At 48.1% G+C, this 23,911-nt stretch overlaps 1 protein-coding gene across 1 annotated transcript in view; it reads right to left on the bottom strand.

The window, feature by feature from the left end:
- SPTBN2 (spectrin beta, non-erythrocytic 2) overlaps window positions 1–23,911 on the bottom strand; it is a 1,201,559-nt gene that overhangs the window by 671,102 nt on the left and 506,546 nt on the right. Inside the window, exon 11 of the mRNA XM_030217767.1 lies at window positions 6,902–7,204. Coding sequence (XP_030073627.1) covers window positions 6,902–7,204 — 303 coding nt within the window. The remainder of the gene's footprint in view (window positions 1–6,901; window positions 7,205–23,911) is intronic.

Genomic DNA, 23,911 nt, shown 5'->3' with positions numbered 1-23,911 from the left:
CGGCCGTTGACACCGATGCCGTCGAAGTCGACGTCGAGGGGCCAGCGTAAGTTCCGAAAAGACAGTCCCGAAGAACTTGCCTCACCACCTGTGTCCGTTTCCGTAAACCGAGACACAAGGTGCACGTCTTGGTATCGTGCTCCGGCCTGAGGCACTGGAGGCACCAAGCGTAAGTGTCGGTCTGCGAGATATGCCGGCCGCACCGACCACACTTCTTAAATCCACTCGGGACCTTCGAGGACATCGACGGAAAAAACGCGTCGGCGAAGTCAAAGTTGTCGATGGTGGCGGTAAAAATCACACCTCGAAAATAACTCGACCGTGCGGCCACAGACGCCCCCGCTAAAGAACGAGGGGGAAACAAAGATTTTCTCTTTTTTTTTTTTTTTAAAACAAATTAAAACAGAGAAAAACAACGAAGAAGAAAACAACGAAGAAAAAAAAGACTAGCGCAAAACGCGATCCGGTTTCAGGGCTGACAGAGAGAGAGACGAACACGGCTCTTTCCAGTGCGGAAAAGAAAGACTGAGCGGGAACGGTTGCGCACGGGCGGGAAGACGGAAGCACATGCGCGGTGGGCGTACCCTGCGTGCGGGACCGCCCGCAAAGTTTCTTTCCGGTTGGTGGGGACTGCCGTGGACGTCAACCCAGTCGTGAGAACAAGCAGCCTGCTTGTCCTCGGAGAAATATACATACATATTTAAAAAAAAATACAAGAGCTGCCTTATAGTTCAACAATCTTTGCAAAATTGCCTGACTGGAGGAACAATCTCTCCTGGACATTGTATCCAAGCTATGAACATATTTGGCCTAAATGTATATTGCATGCAGAAACTTGGGCATGCGCCCAATTTCTACATACAATTTAACTGAATAACAAGTCTATTAGCACCAATAATTGGGCACTAATAATCAATTATCAGCGCTAATTGACAATAATTAAAATTTGCATGCACATTTTTAGGTGCTGGGTTCTGCAAGTAAATTTTATGCGCAGATCCAAAAAGGGGGACACGGCCATGGGAGGGGCATATGTGGATTGGTGGCATTCCTGGAATTTACGTGCAGTTTTATAGAATAAAGGAGATCTACGCAGCAGTCAATGGTGTATTTGAAAGGCTTATGGTCTTGGGAGAATAAGGTATGAGTACCCAAGAAGTACCAGGGCAAGTGAACGGCTGGGCAAAAGAAGTCTGCACTTGGATTCTACTTCTGTCTTGCAGGCAACACTCCACAGTCATGGATCCAGGGGAAAAGGACAGAGCCATGACACAGCGGAAGCAGTCTAGACTGGCGGGTGTATAAGTCCAGAAGCCAAGGAAGGCATAGCCTGCAGCAATCCTGGAGGAAAAGGTCATGGAGGAATCCGACAGAGCAGAAGCCATGGGCCAGTTTTGATGCGTGGGCTGAGACTTGGGGTAAAGACTGTGAAGAGTGGGTTTAGGCCTAGAGGAGGGCAGGAGGGAGAGGAGCCATGGGATGAGGGGAAAGGTAGAACCCTTTTGTGAGGAATGTAGATAAACAGGCCATGTAACCAAGTGATGCCTGAAGGGACCTCTTGAAGAGGAATCATTATCCAGCTTATTTTCGAATGAGAAGGCTGGCGATCTTCCGACACAAATCGGGAGATGGCTGGCCATCTCCTGAAGCCGGCGAAATCGGTATAATGAAAAGCCGATTTTGGCCGGCTCCAACTGCTTTCCGTCGCAGAGCCGGCGAAATTTAAATGGGGGTGTTTCCGCAGGGTATGGAAGGCGGGACAGGGGCGAGGTTATGAGATGGCTGGCTTTGGCTGATAATGGAAAAAAGAAGGCCGGCTCTGACGAGCACTTCGCCGGCTTCACTTGGTCCATTTATTTTTAGGACCAAGCCTCAAAAAAGTGCCCCAACTGAGCAGATGACCACCGGAGGGAATCGGGGATGACCTCCCCTTACTCCCCCAGTGGCCACCAACCCAAAAAATAAAAATCATTTTTTTGCCAGCCTCTATGCCAGCCTCAAATGTCATACCCAGCTCCATGACAGCAGTATGCAGGTCCCTGGAGCAGTTTTTAGTGGGTGCAGTGCACTTCAGGCAGGTGGACCCAGGCCCATCCCCTCCCTACCTGTTACACTTGTGGTGGTAAATGGGAGCCCTCCAAACCCCTCACAAAACCCACTGTACCCACATGTAGGTGCCCCCCTTCACCCCTTAGGGCTATGGTAGTGTTGTACAGTTGTGGGTAGTGGGGTTTGGGGGGCTCTACACACAAGGTAAGGGAGGTATGCATCTGGGAGCAATTTTTGAAGTCCACTGCAGTACCCCCTAGGGTGTCCGGTTGGTGTCCTGGCATGTCAGGATGACCAGTGCACTACAAATGCTGGTTCCTCCCACGACCAAATGCCTTGGATTTGGCCGGGTTTGAGATGGCCGGCATCGGTTTTCCAATATCGGCGAAAACTGATGCCGGCCATCTCATACCTGGCCATCTCTGACATTTGGCCTGCCCCAACCGTATTATCGAAACGAAAGATGGCCGGCCATCTTTTTCAATAATACGGTTCGGGACCACTGTTTGCGGCGCCGGCCATATAGATGGCTGGCACCATTTGATTATTCCCCTCCACGTGACTAAGAAGGTGAATGTATTTTGTGTGGTGGTGAGGAACATGCCCAGCTAATTTCCCTGTTGAGGAGGAAAGCGCTCAGGTTAGTGACCAGGTGTTTTGGAGGTAATTGGGCGGGTAGAAGGAAGGCCATAACCTGAAGGGATCTGGGGGTGACCCATACCCAGGAAATGCTGGTAGCTCAGGATAGGCCAGAAAATCCAAAGAGAGGTAGGGACAGTAGTGGAGAGGGACAAAAAAAGCCAGCTGCTGGGGTAGTGCCCTTACCCTCAAGGGATACAGAGGCTGGGAACAGGGAAAGCACTAAACAGGATGGACAGTGCCCAGAAGCAGAAGGGATCCATGTGACAGAAGTAGTCCAAGGAAGAGCAAAGGTAAAAAAGGCACGTCCAGTAAAAGGAAGGAAGCAAGTGTTGACCATAGTGAGGAATTCCTGAAAATAAACCTTGTCTTGAAAAGAGGGAACCCAAAGATGCGTGGTTTCATAATGATAGGGCAGAAAAGGGGCACGGAAAAGGTCCTGAAGGCCCAGATTTAGGAGGGAACCTGAGTGACCTGGAAAGGGTAGGTAGAACCCAGCAGGAAGGTCTCAGGAGGATGGAAAGATAATCCTGTGGTAAAGTACCTGGAAGGAAGTATAGCCCAAGTAGATCAGGAACTCCCAAGAGTTAAATAAACCTGGAAGAAAAGCTAGCCTTACTGAGAAGAGGTTAAAAGAGATTCTGGAATTTAATAAAAGGTTAATGCAGACAATGAGGGAAAGTATCCAGCAGCAGAAAGAATCTTGTATAGAGCTGGAACTCCATCTCAGGGAGGCTGGGAAAAAGTGGGTCTATTAGAGGAAATGTGGAAGAAGGACAGGGAAACCTCAGCACAGCGCTTAGATGTCAAAGAGCTGAGTATCTTAGGCAGAAGAAAGTGTATGATAGGCTTTAACTACTCTATGGGTGGAGCAAATGACAGAAGAGGAGAGAAGGAAAAAAGAGACAGAAGTACTCAAGGAGCTATATGAGATCCAGATAACAGAGCTGCAGAAGATACATGAAGAAGAAATAGCGGCGGTGACCCATAAGCTTCAGCAGGACCAGGCTCAACAAAACAGCTAACTTGAGGTAGAGTTCCAGGTCAGTCCAAAAGGATTAGCAATTAGAACAGAATCCCTTGTTTAGGAGTTGAAGGAGCAGACATCTAACTCTCAACAGCAGCATTTAACTTTGAAAAAAAAAGAGACTATGATAAAATGAGAAAGGTTAAAAAAAAAAACAAAACAAAAAAAAAAACCCAACAGCTTAGAGGAGCAGCTGCAAAAAAGTCAAAAATTTACATCAGAGATGGATGGCCTTCAAAAATACCATCCTGGAAAACCACATATATTCTGTATATTATAAAAAGGAGGAAGGAAGTGACATTGGACAACAAGCATGGTTAAAAGTGAGGTGAAGGAAGCTATTAGTGCTAAAGAAAATGGAAGAAGGATCTGGCTAAAAATAATAGGAAACAACATAAAGAATGGCAAGTCAAATGCAAGTGCTGATAAGGAAGGCAAAGAAAGAATTTGAAAAGAAGATTGCATTGGATGCAAAAACATATAGTAAAAACATTTTTAGGAAAATTAGAAGCAAGAAGTCGGTAAAGAATCATTTGGACCGCTAGAACGTCCAAGCGGGTTAAAGGGAACTCAGGGAAAACAAGCCATAGCAAGACATTAATTATTGATTTGGTCTTCACTGAGGAAGATGTGGGGGAGATACCAGTCCCAGAAATGGTATTCAATGCTGATGACTCAGAAACAAATCTCTGTAAACCTGGAAGATATGATGGGGCAGTTTAAGAAATTAAAGAGTAGTAAATTGCCTGGACCGTATGGTATACATCCCAGAGTACTGATAGAACTGAAAAAATGAAACTTATCTGTAAAATCAAGCCTCGTACCGTAAGTTTGGAGGGTGGCCAATATAATATCAGTTTTTTAAAAGGGTTCCAGAGGTGGTCCGAAATGATAGACCGGTGAGCTTGATTTCAGTGCCAGGCAAAATGGTAGAGACTATTATAAACAATAATAAAGAACAAAATTACAGAGCACATACATAAGCATGGATTAATGAGAAAAAGCCAACATGGATATAGTCAATGAAAATCTTGCCTCACCAATCTACTACATTTCTTTGAAGGGGTGACTATGCATGTGGATAAAGGTGATCCAGTCGATATTGTGTATCCGGACAGCCCCAAGTGTGAAGTGTTGCCTAGGGAGATGAAGGACCTTCTGCTGAGAGAGTTGGAGTTAGAATAGGAGAATGAGTAAGTAAAGGCACTCCTCCAGGCAAGACAGAAAAGCTCCAAGACAGAGAACAGGTACGGAAGGGTGGGTGTAGTCCATTTACTGGTAGAGTGAAGGAGCTTTTGCAAGTCCAGGTGGGAGTAAAGCAGGAGCAAGTGACCTTGAAGGTGAAGGTTAAAGCAACTCCAGGATAAGCTCCATAAGGAGGAGGAGTTGGGTATAATGACAGTGAGTCAGGGGGAGATGCAGCATAGGCTGGAAGATTTCCAAGACAGACTCTAGAAAGGGAGGTGGTGTTGGAAATTCTGACTACAGGTCAGGAGGAAATGCAACAAAGACTTGAAGGAAAAGTTCAGGCTCTGGAATAGGAGTTAACCTGGAGAATAAATGGGCTCCTCAGGGACAAGATTAAACCACAGCACCTAGATGGTTAGACTATGTGGAAGAAGGTCCCTATAATATACTAGACCGGCTGAACAGAAAGGTATGCCAAAGGTTAGCTCAACTATACAAGGGGCTAGCAGCCACAGTTACTCAAAGGGGTTAGACTGTGGGATAGACCAGCCTAATAGGGAGGTTGAGGCTGAAGGTTAGTCGGAGTAAACAAAGGACTAATGTATCACAAGGCACGAAGATGGTAGGCCCCTAAGTGAGGGGTCAAATGAAAAGAGGAACTCCTAATGGGAAAGGAAGGCCCAGTAAAAAGAATGGTACTCTTGAATCTAATCGGATGAGACCAAGAATTAGGAGTCCTATGGAAGAAATTGATAGAAGAGAAATTGGCAAGGTTAAGATAAAGCCTAACAGGACTGGAGCTAGGAATCCCCAAGCCAAAAAGCCAGGCCAGGAAATGAGAACAAGAGGCATGGGAAAAGTAAGGCAAAAAGGAAAGGAATTAGATGGGGCCCTGAGGATTTAAGTCCTCACTAGCAGTAGTGAGGATCATAAGGGCCGGGGTATGTGACAGGCACAGGTCATGCCCTATCTTGGAGTTGTCACAGGGAGGAGCTCTGGCTCAGGTTAAAGCTGAAATAGACAGAAGAAATGCTGTTTCCCCTATAAGTTTTGACAGGTGCAGGACCTGTCAGGATGAAAGAGGGTTGTTTTCGTTTTAAGAAAGAAAATGGGAGGAGAACTAAGAAAGCTCAGGCTCACCTATGAGAGATATAGGGGACAGTTCTAGAAGGGTGGGGGCAAGGAAAAAAGCCTATAAGCCCCAGAGGAAGCACTGCCCATATTTGGACAGCTTGGGCAGTGTAAGGCCCCTATCTGAATTGGGAGGGGGAGGTCTAACACATTCTCAAGCGTTGTTGGCCAGACAGGCAATGGTGGCGGCGAGAGTTATGGTTGCAGCTTGTTGGAAATCACCTATAGTTCCACCGTTGACAAGATTGCTCAACAAATTATGGTATCTATGTGAAATGGAGAGACTTCGGGCAGTACGGGGCCATACGGAGGTGAAGTGGGAAGCAATTTGGGAGTCCTTTCTGAAGCATTGTGAATGTTAGGGGGGGGAGGAGGGGAGGTTGGTGGGGATGCGGAGGGTTGGGATTTTGTCTTTATGTAGGGGGGGCAAGGGGGGGTTAGGCCACTATATATAAAAATTTCATAAATTTGGGAGTCATAGTTTGAACAGTTGTTATAATTGGATTACCTGCAGGGAGAGCCTTTTTAATGGCTTAGGATGGCACACAGGGTATGTTGTAACAATTGGGTGGTTTAACTTTTTGCCAATTTGTATTTTGTATTGTGCTTTCTGCTGTGTGTTGTTTTTACTATACCGGAATCCGTCATGTTCAATAAGACTCTTTTCAAATTTAAAAAAAAAAATACTTCCAGGGATACATTCTCCTCCTCCTTGGGAGGTTTCTCCAACTTTGGAGGAATTCCAGACATCATGGCCTCACAGTACACCTGTAAGCCATAGGAGACTAGTTCAAACACTCAATGTACTCTTGACATACATGGAATTACTGTTTCCAGTTATTTAGGGTAACTATTTCCCATCCTTACCTTCATGTCTTCCATCCAGTCCATGAGAAAGACAAGGTCTCGGAACATTCTCTGCAGCTCCAGGTTCATCATTAGACGCTCCCGACGGGCAGCCACCAGTTCCCGTAGATAGTCCCACAGTCGCTTCACATTCTTCATGCGTGCCAGCACACGTCTCACATCATGGTAACATTCTGCCTCCAGCTCGGCAGCTACAGCATTCATGGCTTGCACACGCTCACTGTATGCCACAATATCTGTTTCAATGGCCTCATGCTTGCGAACCGCTGCCTCCACAGCTGGCAAGTCCAGCCCAAAGTTATCCTATAGACAGAAGAAAGAAAAGAAAACTCAGTCCCTTTGCTCACATTTGCACCTATATGAAGTGTTACACAGTTGGCGGAGGCAGTAACCAAAATTGCAGTATAGGCAGAACAACCCCACTCTCAATCTCTTATCCCATCTATAAAATATGCCACACTGTGTCAGACCAAAGATCCATGAAGCCTAGCATCCTTCTTCTGACAGTGGCCAATCCAATTCACAAATATTGTGGGCTAGAATATCAAGGATGTTTACAAACAAACTGTGAAGGAGTAATGTTGAACAAAGCACACAGACAGAAAAAAAGTTAGCCATTAGGGGTGCAATTCCACAATGGGTTGCCTCCATTTAGGTAGGAGTCCCAAGGCTGCATAGTGGAAGCCTATTCTATAATAGTATCTGAGCACCCAGATTCCATTATAGAATAATTGTGTAACCGGGTACTGGCAAACTTTACATTTATGTGTCCACAGTTAAATCAGCCAAAGATCTGGTGTATCTGCGGCTGCATAAATGCGGCAAGAACCTGGGTAATTTATAGTATTCTGTAATGTATGCACGTAAGTGGAAGCCTAGCCTATGACCTGCCCATGTACACACCCCCTTGCATTTAAGTGCTATATAAATTGCACGCACCAGTGCAGAATGGGAAATGGGACTTGATATACCGCCTTGTGCAACTACATTCAAAGCGGTTTACATATATTCAGGTACTTATTTTGTACCAGGGGCAATGGAGGGTTAAGTGACTTGCCCAGATGGAATCAAACTCAGTTCCCCAGGATCAAAGTCCACTGCACTAACCACTAGGCTACTCCTCCACTTATGGGCTCTTTCATGGGTAAGTTTACACTTATGCAAGTAGGTGCAACTAATTCTATATATTTATGTGTGCAATGGGTGTGCAAATGCAGGCACCTAGATTGCACAATCATGGGCATAGGGAGGGGGATAAGAGTGGTCATTTGCCCCCTCTTGGATTTCTATTAGCTGCTGCCCACAACTGTTGCTGCTATTTCTCTCCATCCAGAGGCCAGCATCTCTTGCTCTTCTCCCCTCTTCCTCTGACAATTCATTATGTCCCCTTCTCTATCACACGCCCTCCCCCCCGTTCCCCATAAGTACATAAGTAATGCCATACTGGGAAAAGACCAAGGGTCCATCGAGCCCAGCATCCTGTCCACGACAGCGGCCAATCCAGGCCAAGGGCCTTGAACTTTTTCTCTAGTATTCTCTTTGCTGAAGCAAAGTTTGCTGGTGATGGCAACGATCGGCATATGCTATTTGCAGCATGTTCCAGAGCTTTTCCTCTGATCCATCCTGCCCCCTCTGACACAACTTCCAGTTTTTGCAGGGGCTGAATGGCTCAGAGGGAAAGCTCCAGAGCAGGCTATAGGCAGCATATGCTGATTGCTGTTGCTGCCACCACTTCAAGGGACCATCACCTCCAGAAAATGATAAGACAAGCTGAAGCTTTAAGGGAGATGGGGATTGGGAGAACAGGAATTGAGAGAGAGAAGGGAGTGCAGAACTGTGCATTGAGGGGAGGGAAAGAGAGATGCCAGACTATGTATTTGAGGGGGGGGGGGGGGGTTGGAGGGAAAAAAGGAAGCCAGACTGCGTATGAGAAAGTTGTAGAGGGAGAGAGATGTCAGACTATGCCTGGGATGAGGATGGTGGAAGAGAGAAATGCTGTATTGCACATTTGGGGAGGAGGAGAGAGATGCTAGATCATGCACAGGAGGGAGAGGGATGCTGCACCATGCACGAGTGGGGAGGGGACAGAGATGTCAAACAGAGGGAAGGAGGAAGAGAGATGCTAGACAGAGGAGAGAAGGACAGATGGATCCAGGAGGGAGAAAAAAGAGATAATGGACTCAGAGAGGAGAGGGAGGGAAGAGAGATTGAATCTCGAGGGGTTAAAAAAAATAACCCAGCTAAAATTCAGCCAGCAGTAGACAGCATTTTTATGTCTGCTGCCAGTGCTAAAACAAGATACTCAATGCCAGGCTTCAGCATTGAATTTGTGTTTTTTTTTCCTAAGCTGGCTAGCGCATGACCAGTTAAGTTAATATTCAGGCTTAATTGGTCATGGGTTAGCATATAAATAAATGACAACCATTTATGCAGTCTAATTTATATACTAACAACCTAATTCTATATATGGTGCTAACAAACAGAAATGTTCATGTGCAATTTAATTGAATAACAAGCCTATTAGTGCCGATAATTCAGCATTTTTAGGCACAAGGATTCGTATGTAAAATTTATGCACAGTTCCAAAAGGGGGGCACAGCCATGGGAGGGTCAAGGGCAGATCAGGGAAAGGGAAATGGGACTTGATATACTGCCTTTCTGAGGTTTTTGCAACTACATTTAAAGTGGTTTACATATATTCAGGTACGTACTTTGTCCCAGGGGCTATGGAGGATTAAGTGACTTGCCCAGAGTCACAAGGAGCTGCAGTGGGAATTGAACTCAGTTCCCCAGGATCAAAGTCCACTGCACTAACCACTAGGTTACTCCTCCACTCCAGGGGCATTCCTACAATTTATGCTCGCTGTTATAGAATAAGGGGGACCTGTACCTAATTTAGGTGCAAGGATTTATTTACATCAGGGTTTAGTTGGTGTACATCCTCATGCCTAAAGTTAGGCGTGGATCCTGAAGCTAAGAGCTATTCTATAAATTACACCTAAATTTGAGCACCATTTATAGAATAGCACTTACTGTGGTGTTCTTTTTTTATTGGCGCCATTTATAAAATGTGGTCCTAAACCTTGGGACCTAACCAGACTCCATCCCCTGAATGCCCCCAACATAACAGGATTTAAGTTCGGCACTAACTGGTCATTTTCAGTGAGGATGACCAATTAAGTGCCGCTGAAAAAGCAAGTTAACCGGTCGGTAGTCACTTCTAGCCGGTTAACGTGCTTTGAATATGGGCCAAGAAAATGTCCAGATAACAAAGTTTTAAAAAGTGTTTTATTTTGAATTTATTTACTGGAATATGACCGGTGAACAGGCAACAAACCAAAATGAAGACCAAAGTAATCTATGATAAATTTATTGCTAAAGCAACAGAACTGGAGGGGTGTACAGTCACCCAACTCAGCCAAGTTTCACTCTTTTATGGGCTGCCCCAGGGGCTAATAATACTGTTAAAAACAATAAAGGTAAAATTATGTATCATACCTGATCATTTTCTTTCCATTAATCATAGCTGATCAATCCATAGACTGGTGGGTTGTGTCCATCTACCAGCAGGTGGAGATAGAGAGCAAACTTTTGCCTCCCTATATGTGGTCATGTGCTGCCGGAAACTCCTCAGTATGTCGATATCAAAGCTCCATCCGCAGGACTTAGCACTTAGAGAATTACACCCACAAAGGGACACTCTGCCCAGCTCACCACCGCCGAAACGGGGGAGGGGAATTAACCCAGCTCATCCCCACACAAGTGGGGGAGGGGAATCCGTCCAGCTCATCCCCGCGGAGCGGGGGAGGGACACCACACCCGCCGATGCGGGGGGATCTGGCTTATCCTGCAACCGCAACCGCGGGAGGAGCTGACTGACCCTAACACCGCCGAAGCGGGAAGGGTACAAAGCTGCCCTACAGCCGCACGAAGCGGGAGGGAGTGCCGGCAGAATTTAAGTCTCAATCCAGCCCCGTAAAACGGAGGGGAGAGGAATGCAGCAGCTCACTGTAACACAAATTCGTCTCAACTCTTGAAGAATCCATTGAAAAACTTGAACACGAAGTCCTCCTGAACAGGAACTGAAGACTAAACTTGAACCTGAAATGCAACCAGAATATAAACAGTACAGATATCTGGGAGGGGCTATGGATTGATCAGCTATGATTAATGGAAAGAAAATTATCAGGTATGATACATAATTTTACCTTCCATATCATCATGCTGATCAATCCATAGACTGGTGGGATGTACCGAAGCAGTACTCACCCAGGGCGGGACATTGAAATCCCTGACCTCAACACTGAAGCTCCAAACCGGGCCTCCGCCCGAGCAGCCACAGTCAAGCGGTAATGCTTGGAGAATGTATGGGCCGATGTCCAAGTTGCCGCCTTGCATATCTCTGCCAAGGAGACGGACCCGGCCTCTGCCATCGAGGCTGCCTGAGCTCTAGTGGAGTGAGCCTTCAGCTGGATAGGCGGCACCTTCCCCGCGGCCACATAAGCCGCTGTAATGGCTTCCTTGACCCATCTTGCCACTGTAGGCTTAGCAGCCTGCAGACCCTTACGAGGAACTGCAAACAGGACAAACAGATGATCCGATTTCCGGAAATCATTGGTCACTTCCAAGTATCTGATGATAACTCGTCTCACATCCAGATATTTGAGAGCAGAGTATTGCTCTGGGTAGTCCTCCCTACGAAAGGAAGGGAGACAGAGCTGCTGATTTATATGGAAGCGAGAAACAATCTTGGGCAGGAAGGAAGGCACTGTGCGAATAGTCACTCCTGCCTCAGTGAACTGCAGAAAAGGCTCTCGACATGAGAGCGCCTGGAGCTCGGAAACTCTTCTGGCTGAAGTGATAGCCACCAAAAAGACTGCTTTCAACGTCAGGTCTTTCAGAGATGCCCTCGACAAGGGTTCAAAAGGCGGCTTCTGTAACGCTCTTAGCACCAGGTTGAGATTCCACGCAGGCACCACCGAGTGCAGAGGAGGGCGCAGGTGATTAACTCCCTTGAGAAAACGCACCACATCTGGCTGCGAAGCCAGGGAAGCACCCTTCAGGCGGCCCCTGAAGCAAGCCAGGGCCGCTACCTGGACTTTAAGGGAACTGAGCGACAGGCCTTTCTCCAGACCTTCTTGCAGGAATGCCAACACTGAAGAAATTGGAGCAGTGAATGGAGAAAATGAGCCTGCTTCACACCACGCTGCAAAGGTACGCCAAACCCTGGCGTAAGCAGTAGAAGTAGAGCGCTTCCTCGCTCTCAGCATAGTGGCGATGACCTTGTCTGAGAAGCCCTTCTTCCTCAGACGCTGCCGCTCAATAGCCAGGCCGTAAGACCAAGGGGGAGGGATCCTCCATCACCACGGGACCCTGATGTAACAGACCCTGCTCCACTGGCAGCCGCAGAGGATCGTCGACTGAGAGCCTGATCAAGTCCGCATACCAGGGACGTCTGGGCCAATCCGGACCCACCAGGATTATCCGGCCCGGATGCTTTGCCACCCGGTCTAGCACCCTGCCCAACATGGGCCAGGGCGGGAACACATAGAGAAGCTCTTGTGTCGGCCACTGTTGGAGAAGAGCATCTACTCCCAGGGATCGAGGGTCCCGTCCTCTGCTGAAAAAGCGCGGCACTTGGCAATTGGCCGATGACGCCATCAGATCTAGGCTCGGCTGGCCCCAGCGCTTCGTGATGTCCAAGAACGCCTGAGCAGATAGCTGCCACTCTCCGGGCTCCAAGGTATGGCGACTGAGAAAGTCCGCCTTGACATTCATGACTCCGGCAATGTGGGCCGCTGACAGCTGTTCCAGGTTCGCTTCCGCCCACTGGCATAGATTCATGGCCTCCTTGGCTAGAGGGGCGCTCTTGGTACCTCCCTGGCGGTTGACATAGGCCACAGCCGTGGCATTGTCCGACAGGACCCGTACAGGCTTCAACGCCAGTACCGGGATGAACTCCAAAAGCGCCAACCGAATGGCTCTGAGTTCCAGGAGGTTGATAGACCACTTTGCCTCTGCAGGAGACCAGAGCCCCTGCGCTGTCCTTCCCAAGCAGTGGGCTCCCCAGCCCGACAAAGAGGCGTCCGTCGTGACGATAATCCACTCTGGGGTCACCAGAGGCATTCCTGCAGACAACTTGTCTGTCTGCGTCCACCAGCTCAGCACCTTGCGCACTGCTGGGTCCAAGGGAAGGCGCACAGCATAATCCTCCGACATCGGAGTCCAGCGCTGCAGCAGAGAGTGTTGTAGTGGTCTCATATGAGCCCTGGCCCAGGGCACTACTTCCATCGTGGCCGTCATAGAGCCCAACAGCTGCACATAGTCCCAAGCCCGAAGAGAAGAGGCTACTAGGAACTGGTCCACCTGAGCCTGAAGTTTGACAATCCGATTGTCTGGCAGGAACACTCTGCCCACTTGGGTGTCGAATCGAACTCCCAGATACTCCAGGGACTGAGTCGGGCGCAGCTGGCTTTTCTCCCAGTTGATGATCCACCCCAGGGAGCTCAAAAGAGCAACCACCCGGTTCACAGCTTTGCCGCACTCTGCATAAGAGGGGGCTCGGATCAACCAGTCGTCCAGATAAGGATGGACTTGTACTCCTTCCTTCCTCAGGAAGGCCGCGATGACCACCATGACTTTGGAGAAGGTCCGCGGAGCAGTAGCCAACCCGAACGGGAGGGCTCTGAACTGGAAGTGTCGGCCCAGGACTGCAAAACGCAGAGAAAGCGCTGATAGGGAGGCCAGATGGGAATATGCAAGTACGCTTCCTTGATGTCCAAGGATGCCAGGTACTCCCCTGCCTTCACTGCCGCTATAACAGAGCGGAGAGTCTCCATGCGAAAGTGCCGAACTTTCAAGGCCCGATTGACCCCTTTGAGGTCGAGGATAGGCCGTACAGAACCTCCTTTCTTTGGTACCACAAAGTAAATGGAGTAACGTCCTTGCCAAGCTGACTTTCTGGCACCGGAACGACCGCGCCCAGGCGGATCAGATTGTCCAAGGTCTGCTGCACTGCCACAGCTTTGACCGGAGACTTGCAGGGAGAGAGTACAAACCCGTCTCTTAAGGGTCGGCAGAACTCTAGCTTGTAGCCGTCTCTGATGACTTCCAGCACCCACGCGTCTGAAGTTATTGTGGTCCACTCGCCCAGAAACGAGGACAGCCGTCCTCCAATCTGCACTGGGGCGTGGACCAAGGCCCCGTCATTGGGTACGAGACCCTGGGGGAGGACCGGAGGGAGCACCTCCGGGACGGCGGTCTCTGCGAAAGGAATGCTGCTTGGGGGAGAAGTTCCTCTTGAAGGAAGAGGGGGCAGAGGAGCCCGACCTGCCCGGGCGGGTACCGACAGGCTTCCTGAAACCGTCCTCTGGAGGTACCGGGGCGAGTACTAGCCCGAGCCCTGACCTCTGGTAACTTCTTGCCCTTAGACGTGCCGAGATCAGTCACGATTTTGTCCAGCTCGACCCCAAAGAGCAGCTTGCCTTTAAAAGGCAATCTAGCCAGGCGGGATTTAGAGGCGTGGTCAGCAGACCAATGCTTCAGCCAAAGCCACCGCCGCGCAGAGATTGTCTGAGCCATGCCTTTCGCTGAGGCCCTCAAGACATCATACAGCAAGTCTGCAAATAGGCTAAGCCCGATTCCAGGGCCGGCCAATCAGCCCTCAAGGAATGATCCGAGGGGGAAGCCCGCTGCACCATAGTCAGGCACGCCCTGGCCACATAGGAGCCACAAACTGAGGCCTGCAAACTTAAAGCAGCCGCCTCGAAGGACGACCTTAAGGCCGCCTCCAATCTTCTGTCTTGGGCGTCCTTTAGGGCCGTGCCACCTTCCACCGGCAACGCCGTTTTCTTAGTCACCGCAAGTGATTAAAGAATCCACGGTAGGCCACAGATAGGCCTCACGTTCACTTTCAGGCAAAGGATAGAGGCGGGACATAGCCCTAGCCACTTTAAGGCTCGCTTCCGGGACATCCCATTGAGCCGAAATTAAGGTGTGCATGGCATCATGCACGTGGAAGGTTCTAGGCGGGCGCTTCGTCCCCAGCATAATGGCAGAGCCAACAGGGGCTGAGGGAGAGACGTCCTCCGGAGAGGAAATCTTTAAAATGCCCATGGCCTGCACTAACAGGTTGGGCAAATCCTTTGAGCTAAAGAGCCGCGCTGCAGAGGGGTCATCCGCTCCATCCGAGCGGGGATCCGTCTTCTCCAAGGAATCCGCAAAGGACCGTTGGGAGAACTCAGATACGCTGCCCTCATCTACATCGGAGGAGACAAGTCCTCCAAGGCCTGGGAATCAACCCGAGGGCGTTACCTCTGGGGGCCTCAACCTCTTTACCAGACGAGGGAGCAGGGGCAGCGTTTTGCATAAGGAAGGCCTGATGCAGCAGCAAAACAAACTCGGGGGAGAAACCCCCCAGACTGTGCACTTCCGCAGCCTGGGCTACAGCCCTAGACGCACCCTCAACGGCGCTCGCAAGAGCAGGGGAGAGGACATGCTGCGCATCCAAGATGGCGTCTGGCGCGACACTCCGCGAAGGAGCCGCGCGGGAAGAACGGCGCTTAACTTTAGCCGCTTCTGTGCCGTCGCCCAAATTAAGGGCATTCATGGCATTAATGTCTCCAACCTCAAGGGCGGCCCAAGAAGAAGCCGTCCGAGCCGCGTGGCCGGCCAAGATGGCGGAGGCGAGCAGCGGGGGATGGGCGTTTATGGCGGGAAAAACCGCCACACCGAGGGAAGGACCGGGACACTCATCGGTCACGAAACTGTCACCCAACAAGGGCGAATCAGACTTTAAGACCCCCGCATCCCCTCTAGAAGCGCACAAGCGATCCGGGGAGCGACTCTTTGCGCCCTCGCCCTCCGACGCCATAGGCCACGTGGAGATCAATCGGGGAACCCCCTGCCCGCTATAAAAAGGTAAAAATTACCTGCTTTCCGCTCCGAGCTGTAACGACCTGGTGTCCCAGTGAGTAGCTGCAATAAACGTTTAAATAAACGTCGAAATAAACGCCTTTAAGGACGTTCAAAATTTTATTTTTTTTTTTTTACGGAGCCAGCGGGAGGGGGGAGAAAAGGAGGGACCTGGCGCCACCAGGTTTGCACTTGCTCAAGAAGAGCCCTCAACCCCAGGCACTCAACAAAACCTAAAAATTAGGCTTGGAGGCCTAGCCAGAGCTGCTGCTGTGTGTGACCACCACCTGCTGAGATAGAGAACATACTGAGGAGTTTCCGGCAGCACATGACCACATATAGGGAGGCAAAAGTTTGCTCTCTATCTCCACCTGCTGGTAGATGGACACAACCCACCAGTCTATGGATTGATCAGCATGATGATATGGAAATAAACAACATAAATACATCTATCAAATAACATCCAAACATATAAATAATACAACACATAAAAAAGATTTCTGTTGCCTTTATATACATGGTAACTGTCAAAGTTAAATGGTGATAATATACCAATCCACCTTACATATAAACCAAACAAACAAGTGGTAGATAATGAAAAAATGAGATAGTGCCAACCGGTCTTACTGACGGTCTTAACGGGGAAGTCTCATATATTCACTGAGGCTATTCATTTACACCTCCCAGGTGTACTCTGGGTAGTAGCCAGACGCTGTAGGAGACAAACCGACTTTCCCTTGACAAAGCAATTAATGCGAAACAGGCACCTATCGGGATTACAGCCATACCCGGGAGCATATGCAGATAAGTCATTAATAGATATGTTAAGTTGTCTCCACGAGCAAACAGCACTTTTTTGAGATACGGAGTGGTCATATAACTCCAACACAGCGATTGGAAATTAACACATGCCTTAATTTAAAGGATATCAACTACATAAGCAATAAAATTACTAAAATAACAAAATATTTAAAATTTAAAATTAATGAATTAAACAGGCACAGACGGTTGGGGGCAGTCTATGATTACAACTATCACGTAAGAAGGCACACCTGGGAGGTTGTAAATGAATAGCCTCAGTTTATATACATGGGGCAGAGACTGCTAGAACCCAATGTTGTGTTGACTATCAGGCTTTTGTGGTAGTTACCTTGATATTCCCACCTGAGAGACAAGACAGGTTTATGTTATCTAGTGGACTTACACAAAAAAGCATAATAAAGGGACTTTTCTGCTTTAAACTGTCTGCTACCTGTTGTACGCTCTGCCGAGCAGGGACTGTCTCTTTATGTTCAAAGTGTACAGCGCTGTGTACGTCTAGTAGCAATATAAAAATGATAAGTAGTAGTGGTATCTGTGGAGGCCCGTGCCTGCTGCTGTACCCATGCTATCACATTCCTCATTTTGTGTAAAGTCAGTTCTGAATATATATATACATATATATATTGTGTGTGTGGCTCTTCACCAAATATATATTGTGTGTGTGTGGCTCTTCACCAAAATATGCCAGAGAACGAGAATGTGAATGTCCCCGAAGCAGCAACTGTGATTGTAAAACAAAGGTCTCCATTGGGCTGGAGATAAAAGTACTTTTCTATTTATTTATTTATTTCCAGCACTTGATATACAGCAAATTTTCCACACAGCGACTATGCGATTTACAACATAATAGCAATTAGGGTACAGATACATGATGGAGGGAGAAGACAATTATGTAGAGAAACCAAAGATTCATTAAACAGGAAATTTAGGGTAGGAGGATTCTAAACAGATGGAAGATGGGAGAGAGTTCATAAAGAGGGTCCTAGAAAACTGAAACTAGTCTCAAAAGATATTGAAAGGGGGAAGGAAGGAAAGGGAGGGGATAGCCAGTTACCAGAGGCAGATTGGAGAGAATGTGAAGGTATATAAGGGGTTAGAAGGGAAGAGAGGTAAGCAGGAGATGAAGGAAGACGGGATTTAAAGACAAGACAAAAGAAGCTTAAACTTGATACAGGCGGAAACCGGAAGCCAATGCTCAGAGTTGGAGAAGGGGATGTTACATGATTGAAGCGGTGGGCAGAGTGAAATAACAACAGCGGTGGAATGAACGAGCTGAAGACATTTGATGGATGAGGACAATTACAGTAGTCTATATGAGAGATGACCAAATATGCGGACCAGAGTAGGCTCCAGAAGAGAGCGAAAAAAGGAAGAATGAAGCACTGAGTCAATATCCAGCTTATTTTCGAAAGAGGGAAAAACGCAGATAGTGCGACCTAAATCGGGAGATAGACGTTTGTCTCACAAAGACGCCCAAATCGGTATAATCGAAAGCCGATTTGGGCGTTTTCCAACTACACTCCGTCGCGGGAGGGAACAGAATAAAGTTGACGGGGGCGTGTCAGGGCGTGGTGGAGGGCGGAACTGGGGCATGGTTATCAGCCGAGGAGAGATGGGCGTCTTTAGCTGATAATTGAAAAAAAAAAAAAAGGGCGTTGTTTACCGCGATTTTGGGTCACTTTTTTGGACCCTTTTTTTTTCACAACAAGTCTCAAAAAAGTGCTCCAACTGCCCAGATGACCACTGGAGGGAAATCGGGGATGAACCTCCCTGGACTCCCCCATGGTCACTAACCCTCTCCCCACCAAAAAAACCCCCACTTTTACAAACTTTTTCCCAGCCTGTTGCCAGCCTCAAATGCCGTACCCAACTCCATGACAGCAGAATAGGTTCGATCCTGTCACAGCCTTTCCCTGGTCAGATGTGGCTCTCGGGTGCAGTACAGGGTCACATCAGCATTGCATTGTGGTGGGTGTAGGGTATTGGGCTCCGTGATTTCATTAGCTTGTGTTACAGTCTCACGATGTTGGTAGTTGGTAGGCTCTTCTCCCATGGTGCTTTTCCCTCTGCTTACTGGGTCAGAGTGTGCCCTGTTGTGTTTCCTGTTGTAGTCCATGTGGTAGTGGCCATTTTTGTAAGCCAGTTTTAGTTCTCTTTCCTATGTTAGCCACGTTAGACAACTTAGTTCTTACCTTGAATGTGGCTGAAAGAGGGCATTGTACAGCATTCTGCCAGCTCTGACCTACTGCTCATCTCAGTACCAGGGAGACTCGTTGCCAGTGGGGCACAACCTCTGATCTGCAGTTAACTGTGAGTAAACGCGGTTATTCCAATAAAGGACGTTTTCGGAGAGGATAGTCTTCAGGTGTCAACTGTTGTGCCAATGTTATATAGCAGCAACCAGTCCTAGGGCCTGCGTGTATGCAGGTCCCTGGAGCACTTGTTAGTGGGTACCGCAGTGCACTTCAGCCGGGTGGCCCCAGGCCCATCCCCCCTACCTGTAACACTTGTGCTGGTAAATGGGAGGCCTCCAAAACCCACTGTACCCACATGTAGGTGCCCCCTTCACCCCATAAGAAGCTATGGTAGTGTGTACATTAGTGGGTAGTGGTTTTGGGTGGAGGGGGTTGGGAGCTCAGCACCCGTGGTAGGGAAGAGCTATGTCATGTGGGAGCTTTTTCTGATGTCCACCTAGGGTGTCCAGTTGGTGTCCTGGCATATCAGGGGGGCGAGTTGTACTACGAATCGTGGCCCCTCCCAAGACCAAATGGCTCGGATTAGGACGTTTTTGAGCTGGGCGTTTTTAGTTTCCATTATCGCTAAAAAAAACAAACGCCCCAGCCTCAAAAAACGTCCATTTTTTCAAAAATTACGGTTCGGCCCGCCCCTTCACGGACCCGGTCTAGGAGATAAACGCCCATGGAGATAGGGCATTTCCGTTCGATTATGCCCCTCCCCGTGGCTTAAAAGTTAAGTGGGAATCAAATGTAACACCAAGAATCTTAAAAGTTTTACAGAGAGTAATAGAGTACCATCCAAGATGGGACAAGATGGTGACGGAGAATGAGGCCACGTGAAAGCGAGAGCTTCACACTTGGAAGTATTGAGAAAAAGGTTGATTTTCCCTATCCATATGAAATCATGGGCAGATAGGCAATTAAGAACAAAGGGGGCTGAGAAGAGATCAGAGGTATGGTAAAAAAATCAGAATGTTGTCTGCTAAATTAAAAAGTGTGCAAACCTTGCTCCTAATAAGAGTAAAAAGGGGAGAAGAAAAAAGGTGAATAATGTAGGGGCCAGGGACAGAACTTTGTGGTACCCCAGAGACAATGGATAAGAAGGAGAATTGGAATTTTCTTGAGAGACCTGAAATGTACAATCAGAAGATAATCAGAAGACCAAGACGAAGCCAGTCCCCTGAATGCCAAGAAATTGAATACGGGAGAGAAGAAGAGAGTGATCTACTATGGTGAAAGCAGAGGAGAGTCTAGGGAAACACAGTGACAGAGAGTCGCTGGTCAAGAGAAACATGTATAGAATCATTTAGAGCTAACAGGAGGGTCTCAGTACTATGATCCTGATGAAAGCCTGCTTGATAGGAATAAAGAGCATTGGTCTATTCTCAAAAGTTGTTGACCTGAAATAGAACAAGCTTCTCCAGAATCTTTGAGAACTACGGCAAATTGGATATAGGCCGGTAATTGGCAGCAGATATGGGATCAAGATGAGCAACAGGCAGCCAAGGGCATGCTTCCAGACAGGGGGACAAAGCCATGTATAAGACTATTGCACACTAAGGGAAGAGCGTGAGGAGTAAGAGACGAGTGACCAGACGAGCAGGCCAGGGATCTGTTTGAGAGGAGGTGGGGTTTAAGCATCTGCAGCCAGTGGCGTAGCCAAGACCTGACATTTTGGGTGGGCCCAGAGCTAATATGGGTGGGCACTATGTATATATAGGTGTGAGTAGTTTTTTGGGGGGGATCCTAAATAATTTTTAATGTGAGCAAGTGCAAGGTGATGCAAGGTTCACGTTAGGAGTTACGGACCAAGAAAGGGATCTGGGTGTCGTCGTCGATAATACGCTGAAACCTTCTGCTCAGGTGTGCTGCTGCGACTAGGAAAGCGAATAGAATGTTGGGTATTATTAGGAAAGATATGGAAAACAGGTGTGAGGATGTTATAATGCCGTTGTATCGCTCCATGGTGGGGACCGCACCTTGAGTATTGTGTTCAATTCTGGTCGCCGCATCTCAAGAAAGATATAGTAGAATTGGAAAGGTGCAGCGAAGGGCGACTAAAATGATAACGGGGATGGGACGACTTCCCTCATGAAGAAAGATTAAGGAGGCTAGGGCTATTCAGCTTGGAGAAGAGACGGCCTGAGGGGAGACATGATAGAGGTATATAAAATAATGAGTGGAGTGGAACAGGTGGATGTTGAAGCATTTGTTCACGCTTTCCAAAAATACTAGGACTAGGGGGCATGCGATGAAACTACAGTGTAGTAAATTTAGTTTTTCAACATTTTTATTGATGACAATCAAAATTAAACATATTCCCTATCTGGCCTTAATAACATAGCCACAACATAACATACATAACAAAAAGCTAGTGTAGAAATCTGTCATCAATTTTTGCTTTTTTCCCCCCTTTTCATCCCCCCCCCCCACTTCTCCCCCCTCCCCCCTTACCCCTCCCCTCTCGTGCCCCGGGCTTGGACTCTGATAGTCCTAGGGCAACCCCCCCCTTTCCCCCTAGTGGAGCCATATATATCGTTTGGACGCTCTCTGGGACTCCTTATAGTATCCTCTTACCCCTTATTCAGAAGCAAGCTTCGCCCCTTAGGACCTCATGTCTGTAAATAGGGACCCCAAATCTGTGTGAACCGCGCTAAACTCTCGGGGACCCTTAGCCCCCCTAGCTTCCCAGTACCAGCAGATGTACTTGATTTCTCCAGTGCCAGTAGGCTGGCACCTCCGGTACGGTCCAGTATTGTAAGATGCTTTTCTGGGCCACCAAGCACAATTTACGGCTCAGGAGACGAGCTGTCTTAGAGCACCTACCAAATGCCCCTTGCGTATTCAGCACAAAGTGGTCCCAGGATCCTGTCACAGGGGGTCCCCAACAGTTGAGTTAAGAATTTAGTAATCTCCCCCCAGAAAGCCTTCCACTCCGGGGCATGCCCAGAAGGCATGATATAATGTGTGTGGGTAGTGGCCGCACTTAAACATGTGGCCCCTCTGCAGGAAATCTACATGAGCCAATTGTTGCCCCGACATATAGGCCCGTAAAATAACTCTATACCCACTTTCCCGGAGCCTCTCATCCTGGCTAATGGCTGGAATTCCCTGCAATGTGAGCCCCAACATTCCAACCCGTTAATGATGTCCCCGATTCCTGTTCCCATTTTTTGCTTGATTTCTGCAAAGTTTTTAGGGGGCTTACGCCTAATCAAAGCTCTATGGAGTGCTGACACTGACATTCCCGTGACTTCCAGTTCCCCGAAAAAATCTTGTAGTTTGCTTCCAATCGTTGCCGTAGCAAGTCTGGATCCAATGCTGAAATGTAATGTTTAACTTGGGCATACGCAAACTAGCCCCCCAAGCCACCCCGATCCGAGACTGTAATTCCTCGTACCCTATTAAATTCCCCTCTTCACTTAATAGGTGTTCAATCTTGGTTATTCCCATCCGCTCCCACTCCAAAAACGTTGTGGGTTATCTAGGCCTGGCATGAAAGCTGGATTCCCCCTGAGGGTCAACTGATCTGATGTCGAGGGACTCCCCCCCACTGCCTGTATTAGTCCCTTCCATGCCTCTCGAATGGACTGTAGCATCACACTATTCCTCAGGCAAAGTGGGAGTTGCTTACGTGTAAGATGTAACAACGAAAAAAGTTCATAAGGAGCAAAGAGTTCCCTTTCCATTTTTATGGGAGTGTAAGTGCAAGTTTGTGTAAACCAGTCCCCAAGTGCCGGGTCAGGCAAGCCTGATTATATAAGGACAAGTCCGGTAACCCCAGACCACCCTGTCTCCAACCTCCTAGCATGTATTTATATCGCAATTTAGGTTTCTTCCCCGCCCAGCAGAATTTACTGAAAGACTTATGTATACTTTTCAAGTCTTTGCGTGTCAATCGGATTGGTAATGTCTGTAACAGATACAGCCATTGTGGGAAGAGGATCATCTGTATCAGATTCACCCTTCCCCTCAACGATAGGGGGAAGAGGGCCCCACTTCTCCAGCTGCTTCTTAGTAACCCCCATAAAAGCCGTATAATTATAACATGTAACTTCCTGAAGTCCAGGGTCAGCCTAATTCCCAAATATTTAAATGCGTCCTCCGCCCAACTCAGGGGAAAAGTCTCTACCCATCTTAGCGCTTCACTTCTGCGGATGATGCCAATGCCTCTGATTTAGTTAGATTTAAACGTAGGCCTGCAAATCACCATATTCCTTTATAATTTCCATTAAAGCCACAAAAGAGGCCTGCGGATCTGTTAACAGTACCAGTAGGTCATCCGCAAAAAGCCGCTATTTTAAATTGAGACGACCCTACCTCTATTCCCTTACCGATGGGATATCTATAATATCCCGAATCAATGGGTCTAGAGACAGTACAATAAAAGGGGGGACAGCGGGCATCCTTGTCTCGTTCCCCTGAATATCGGAAAGGTTCTTGATTCCATCCCGGTTTACTCAAACCTGGCCTGAGGGGAGTGGTATAGGGCCCGTACCGGCTGACATAAACCGTCCGGTAAAGGCCATATGCCTTCAGTGTGGCGAACAGGAAATCCCAATGGACCCTATCGAACGCCTTTTCAGCGTCGAAGCTTATAAGTAAGGACGGTGTCCCTTTCCTACCCCTTGTCTCCAATGCTGTTAAGAGTTTTCTTAGGTTTTTTGCTACTGTTCGCCCCTCCACGAACCCACCTGCGTCTCATGCACCAGCTCCGGCAACACCCTTGCCATACCGATTGGCCATGAGCTTAGCCAGTATTTTCCGCCTCTACATTTAGCAGAGAGATAGGCCGGTATGATTCTGGTTGCTCTGGGTCTTTACCTGGTTTTGGCAGCACTACAATCTGCGCCAACGCCAAATGAGGCGGCAATTCCTCCCTGTCGATTATGCTGTTAAATATCGAGTCAGGGTTGGTATTATGTCTTCCCCCAGCATTCTTATAAAATTATATACGTAATCCGTCCGGGCCGGGCGCTTTGAGTAATTGGCTCCTCTCTATTACCACCGCTACCTCTTCTTCCTGCACAGGGCGATT

Source organism: Microcaecilia unicolor, chromosome 11 (assembly GCF_901765095.1).
Source record: "Microcaecilia unicolor chromosome 11, aMicUni1.1, whole genome shotgun sequence".
In the NCBI taxonomy this organism is placed as follows: Eukaryota; Metazoa; Chordata; class Amphibia; order Gymnophiona; family Siphonopidae; genus Microcaecilia; species Microcaecilia unicolor.
Note: the sequence above shows the minus strand (reverse complement) of the source record. Positions and strands in the feature narration are given on the sequence as shown.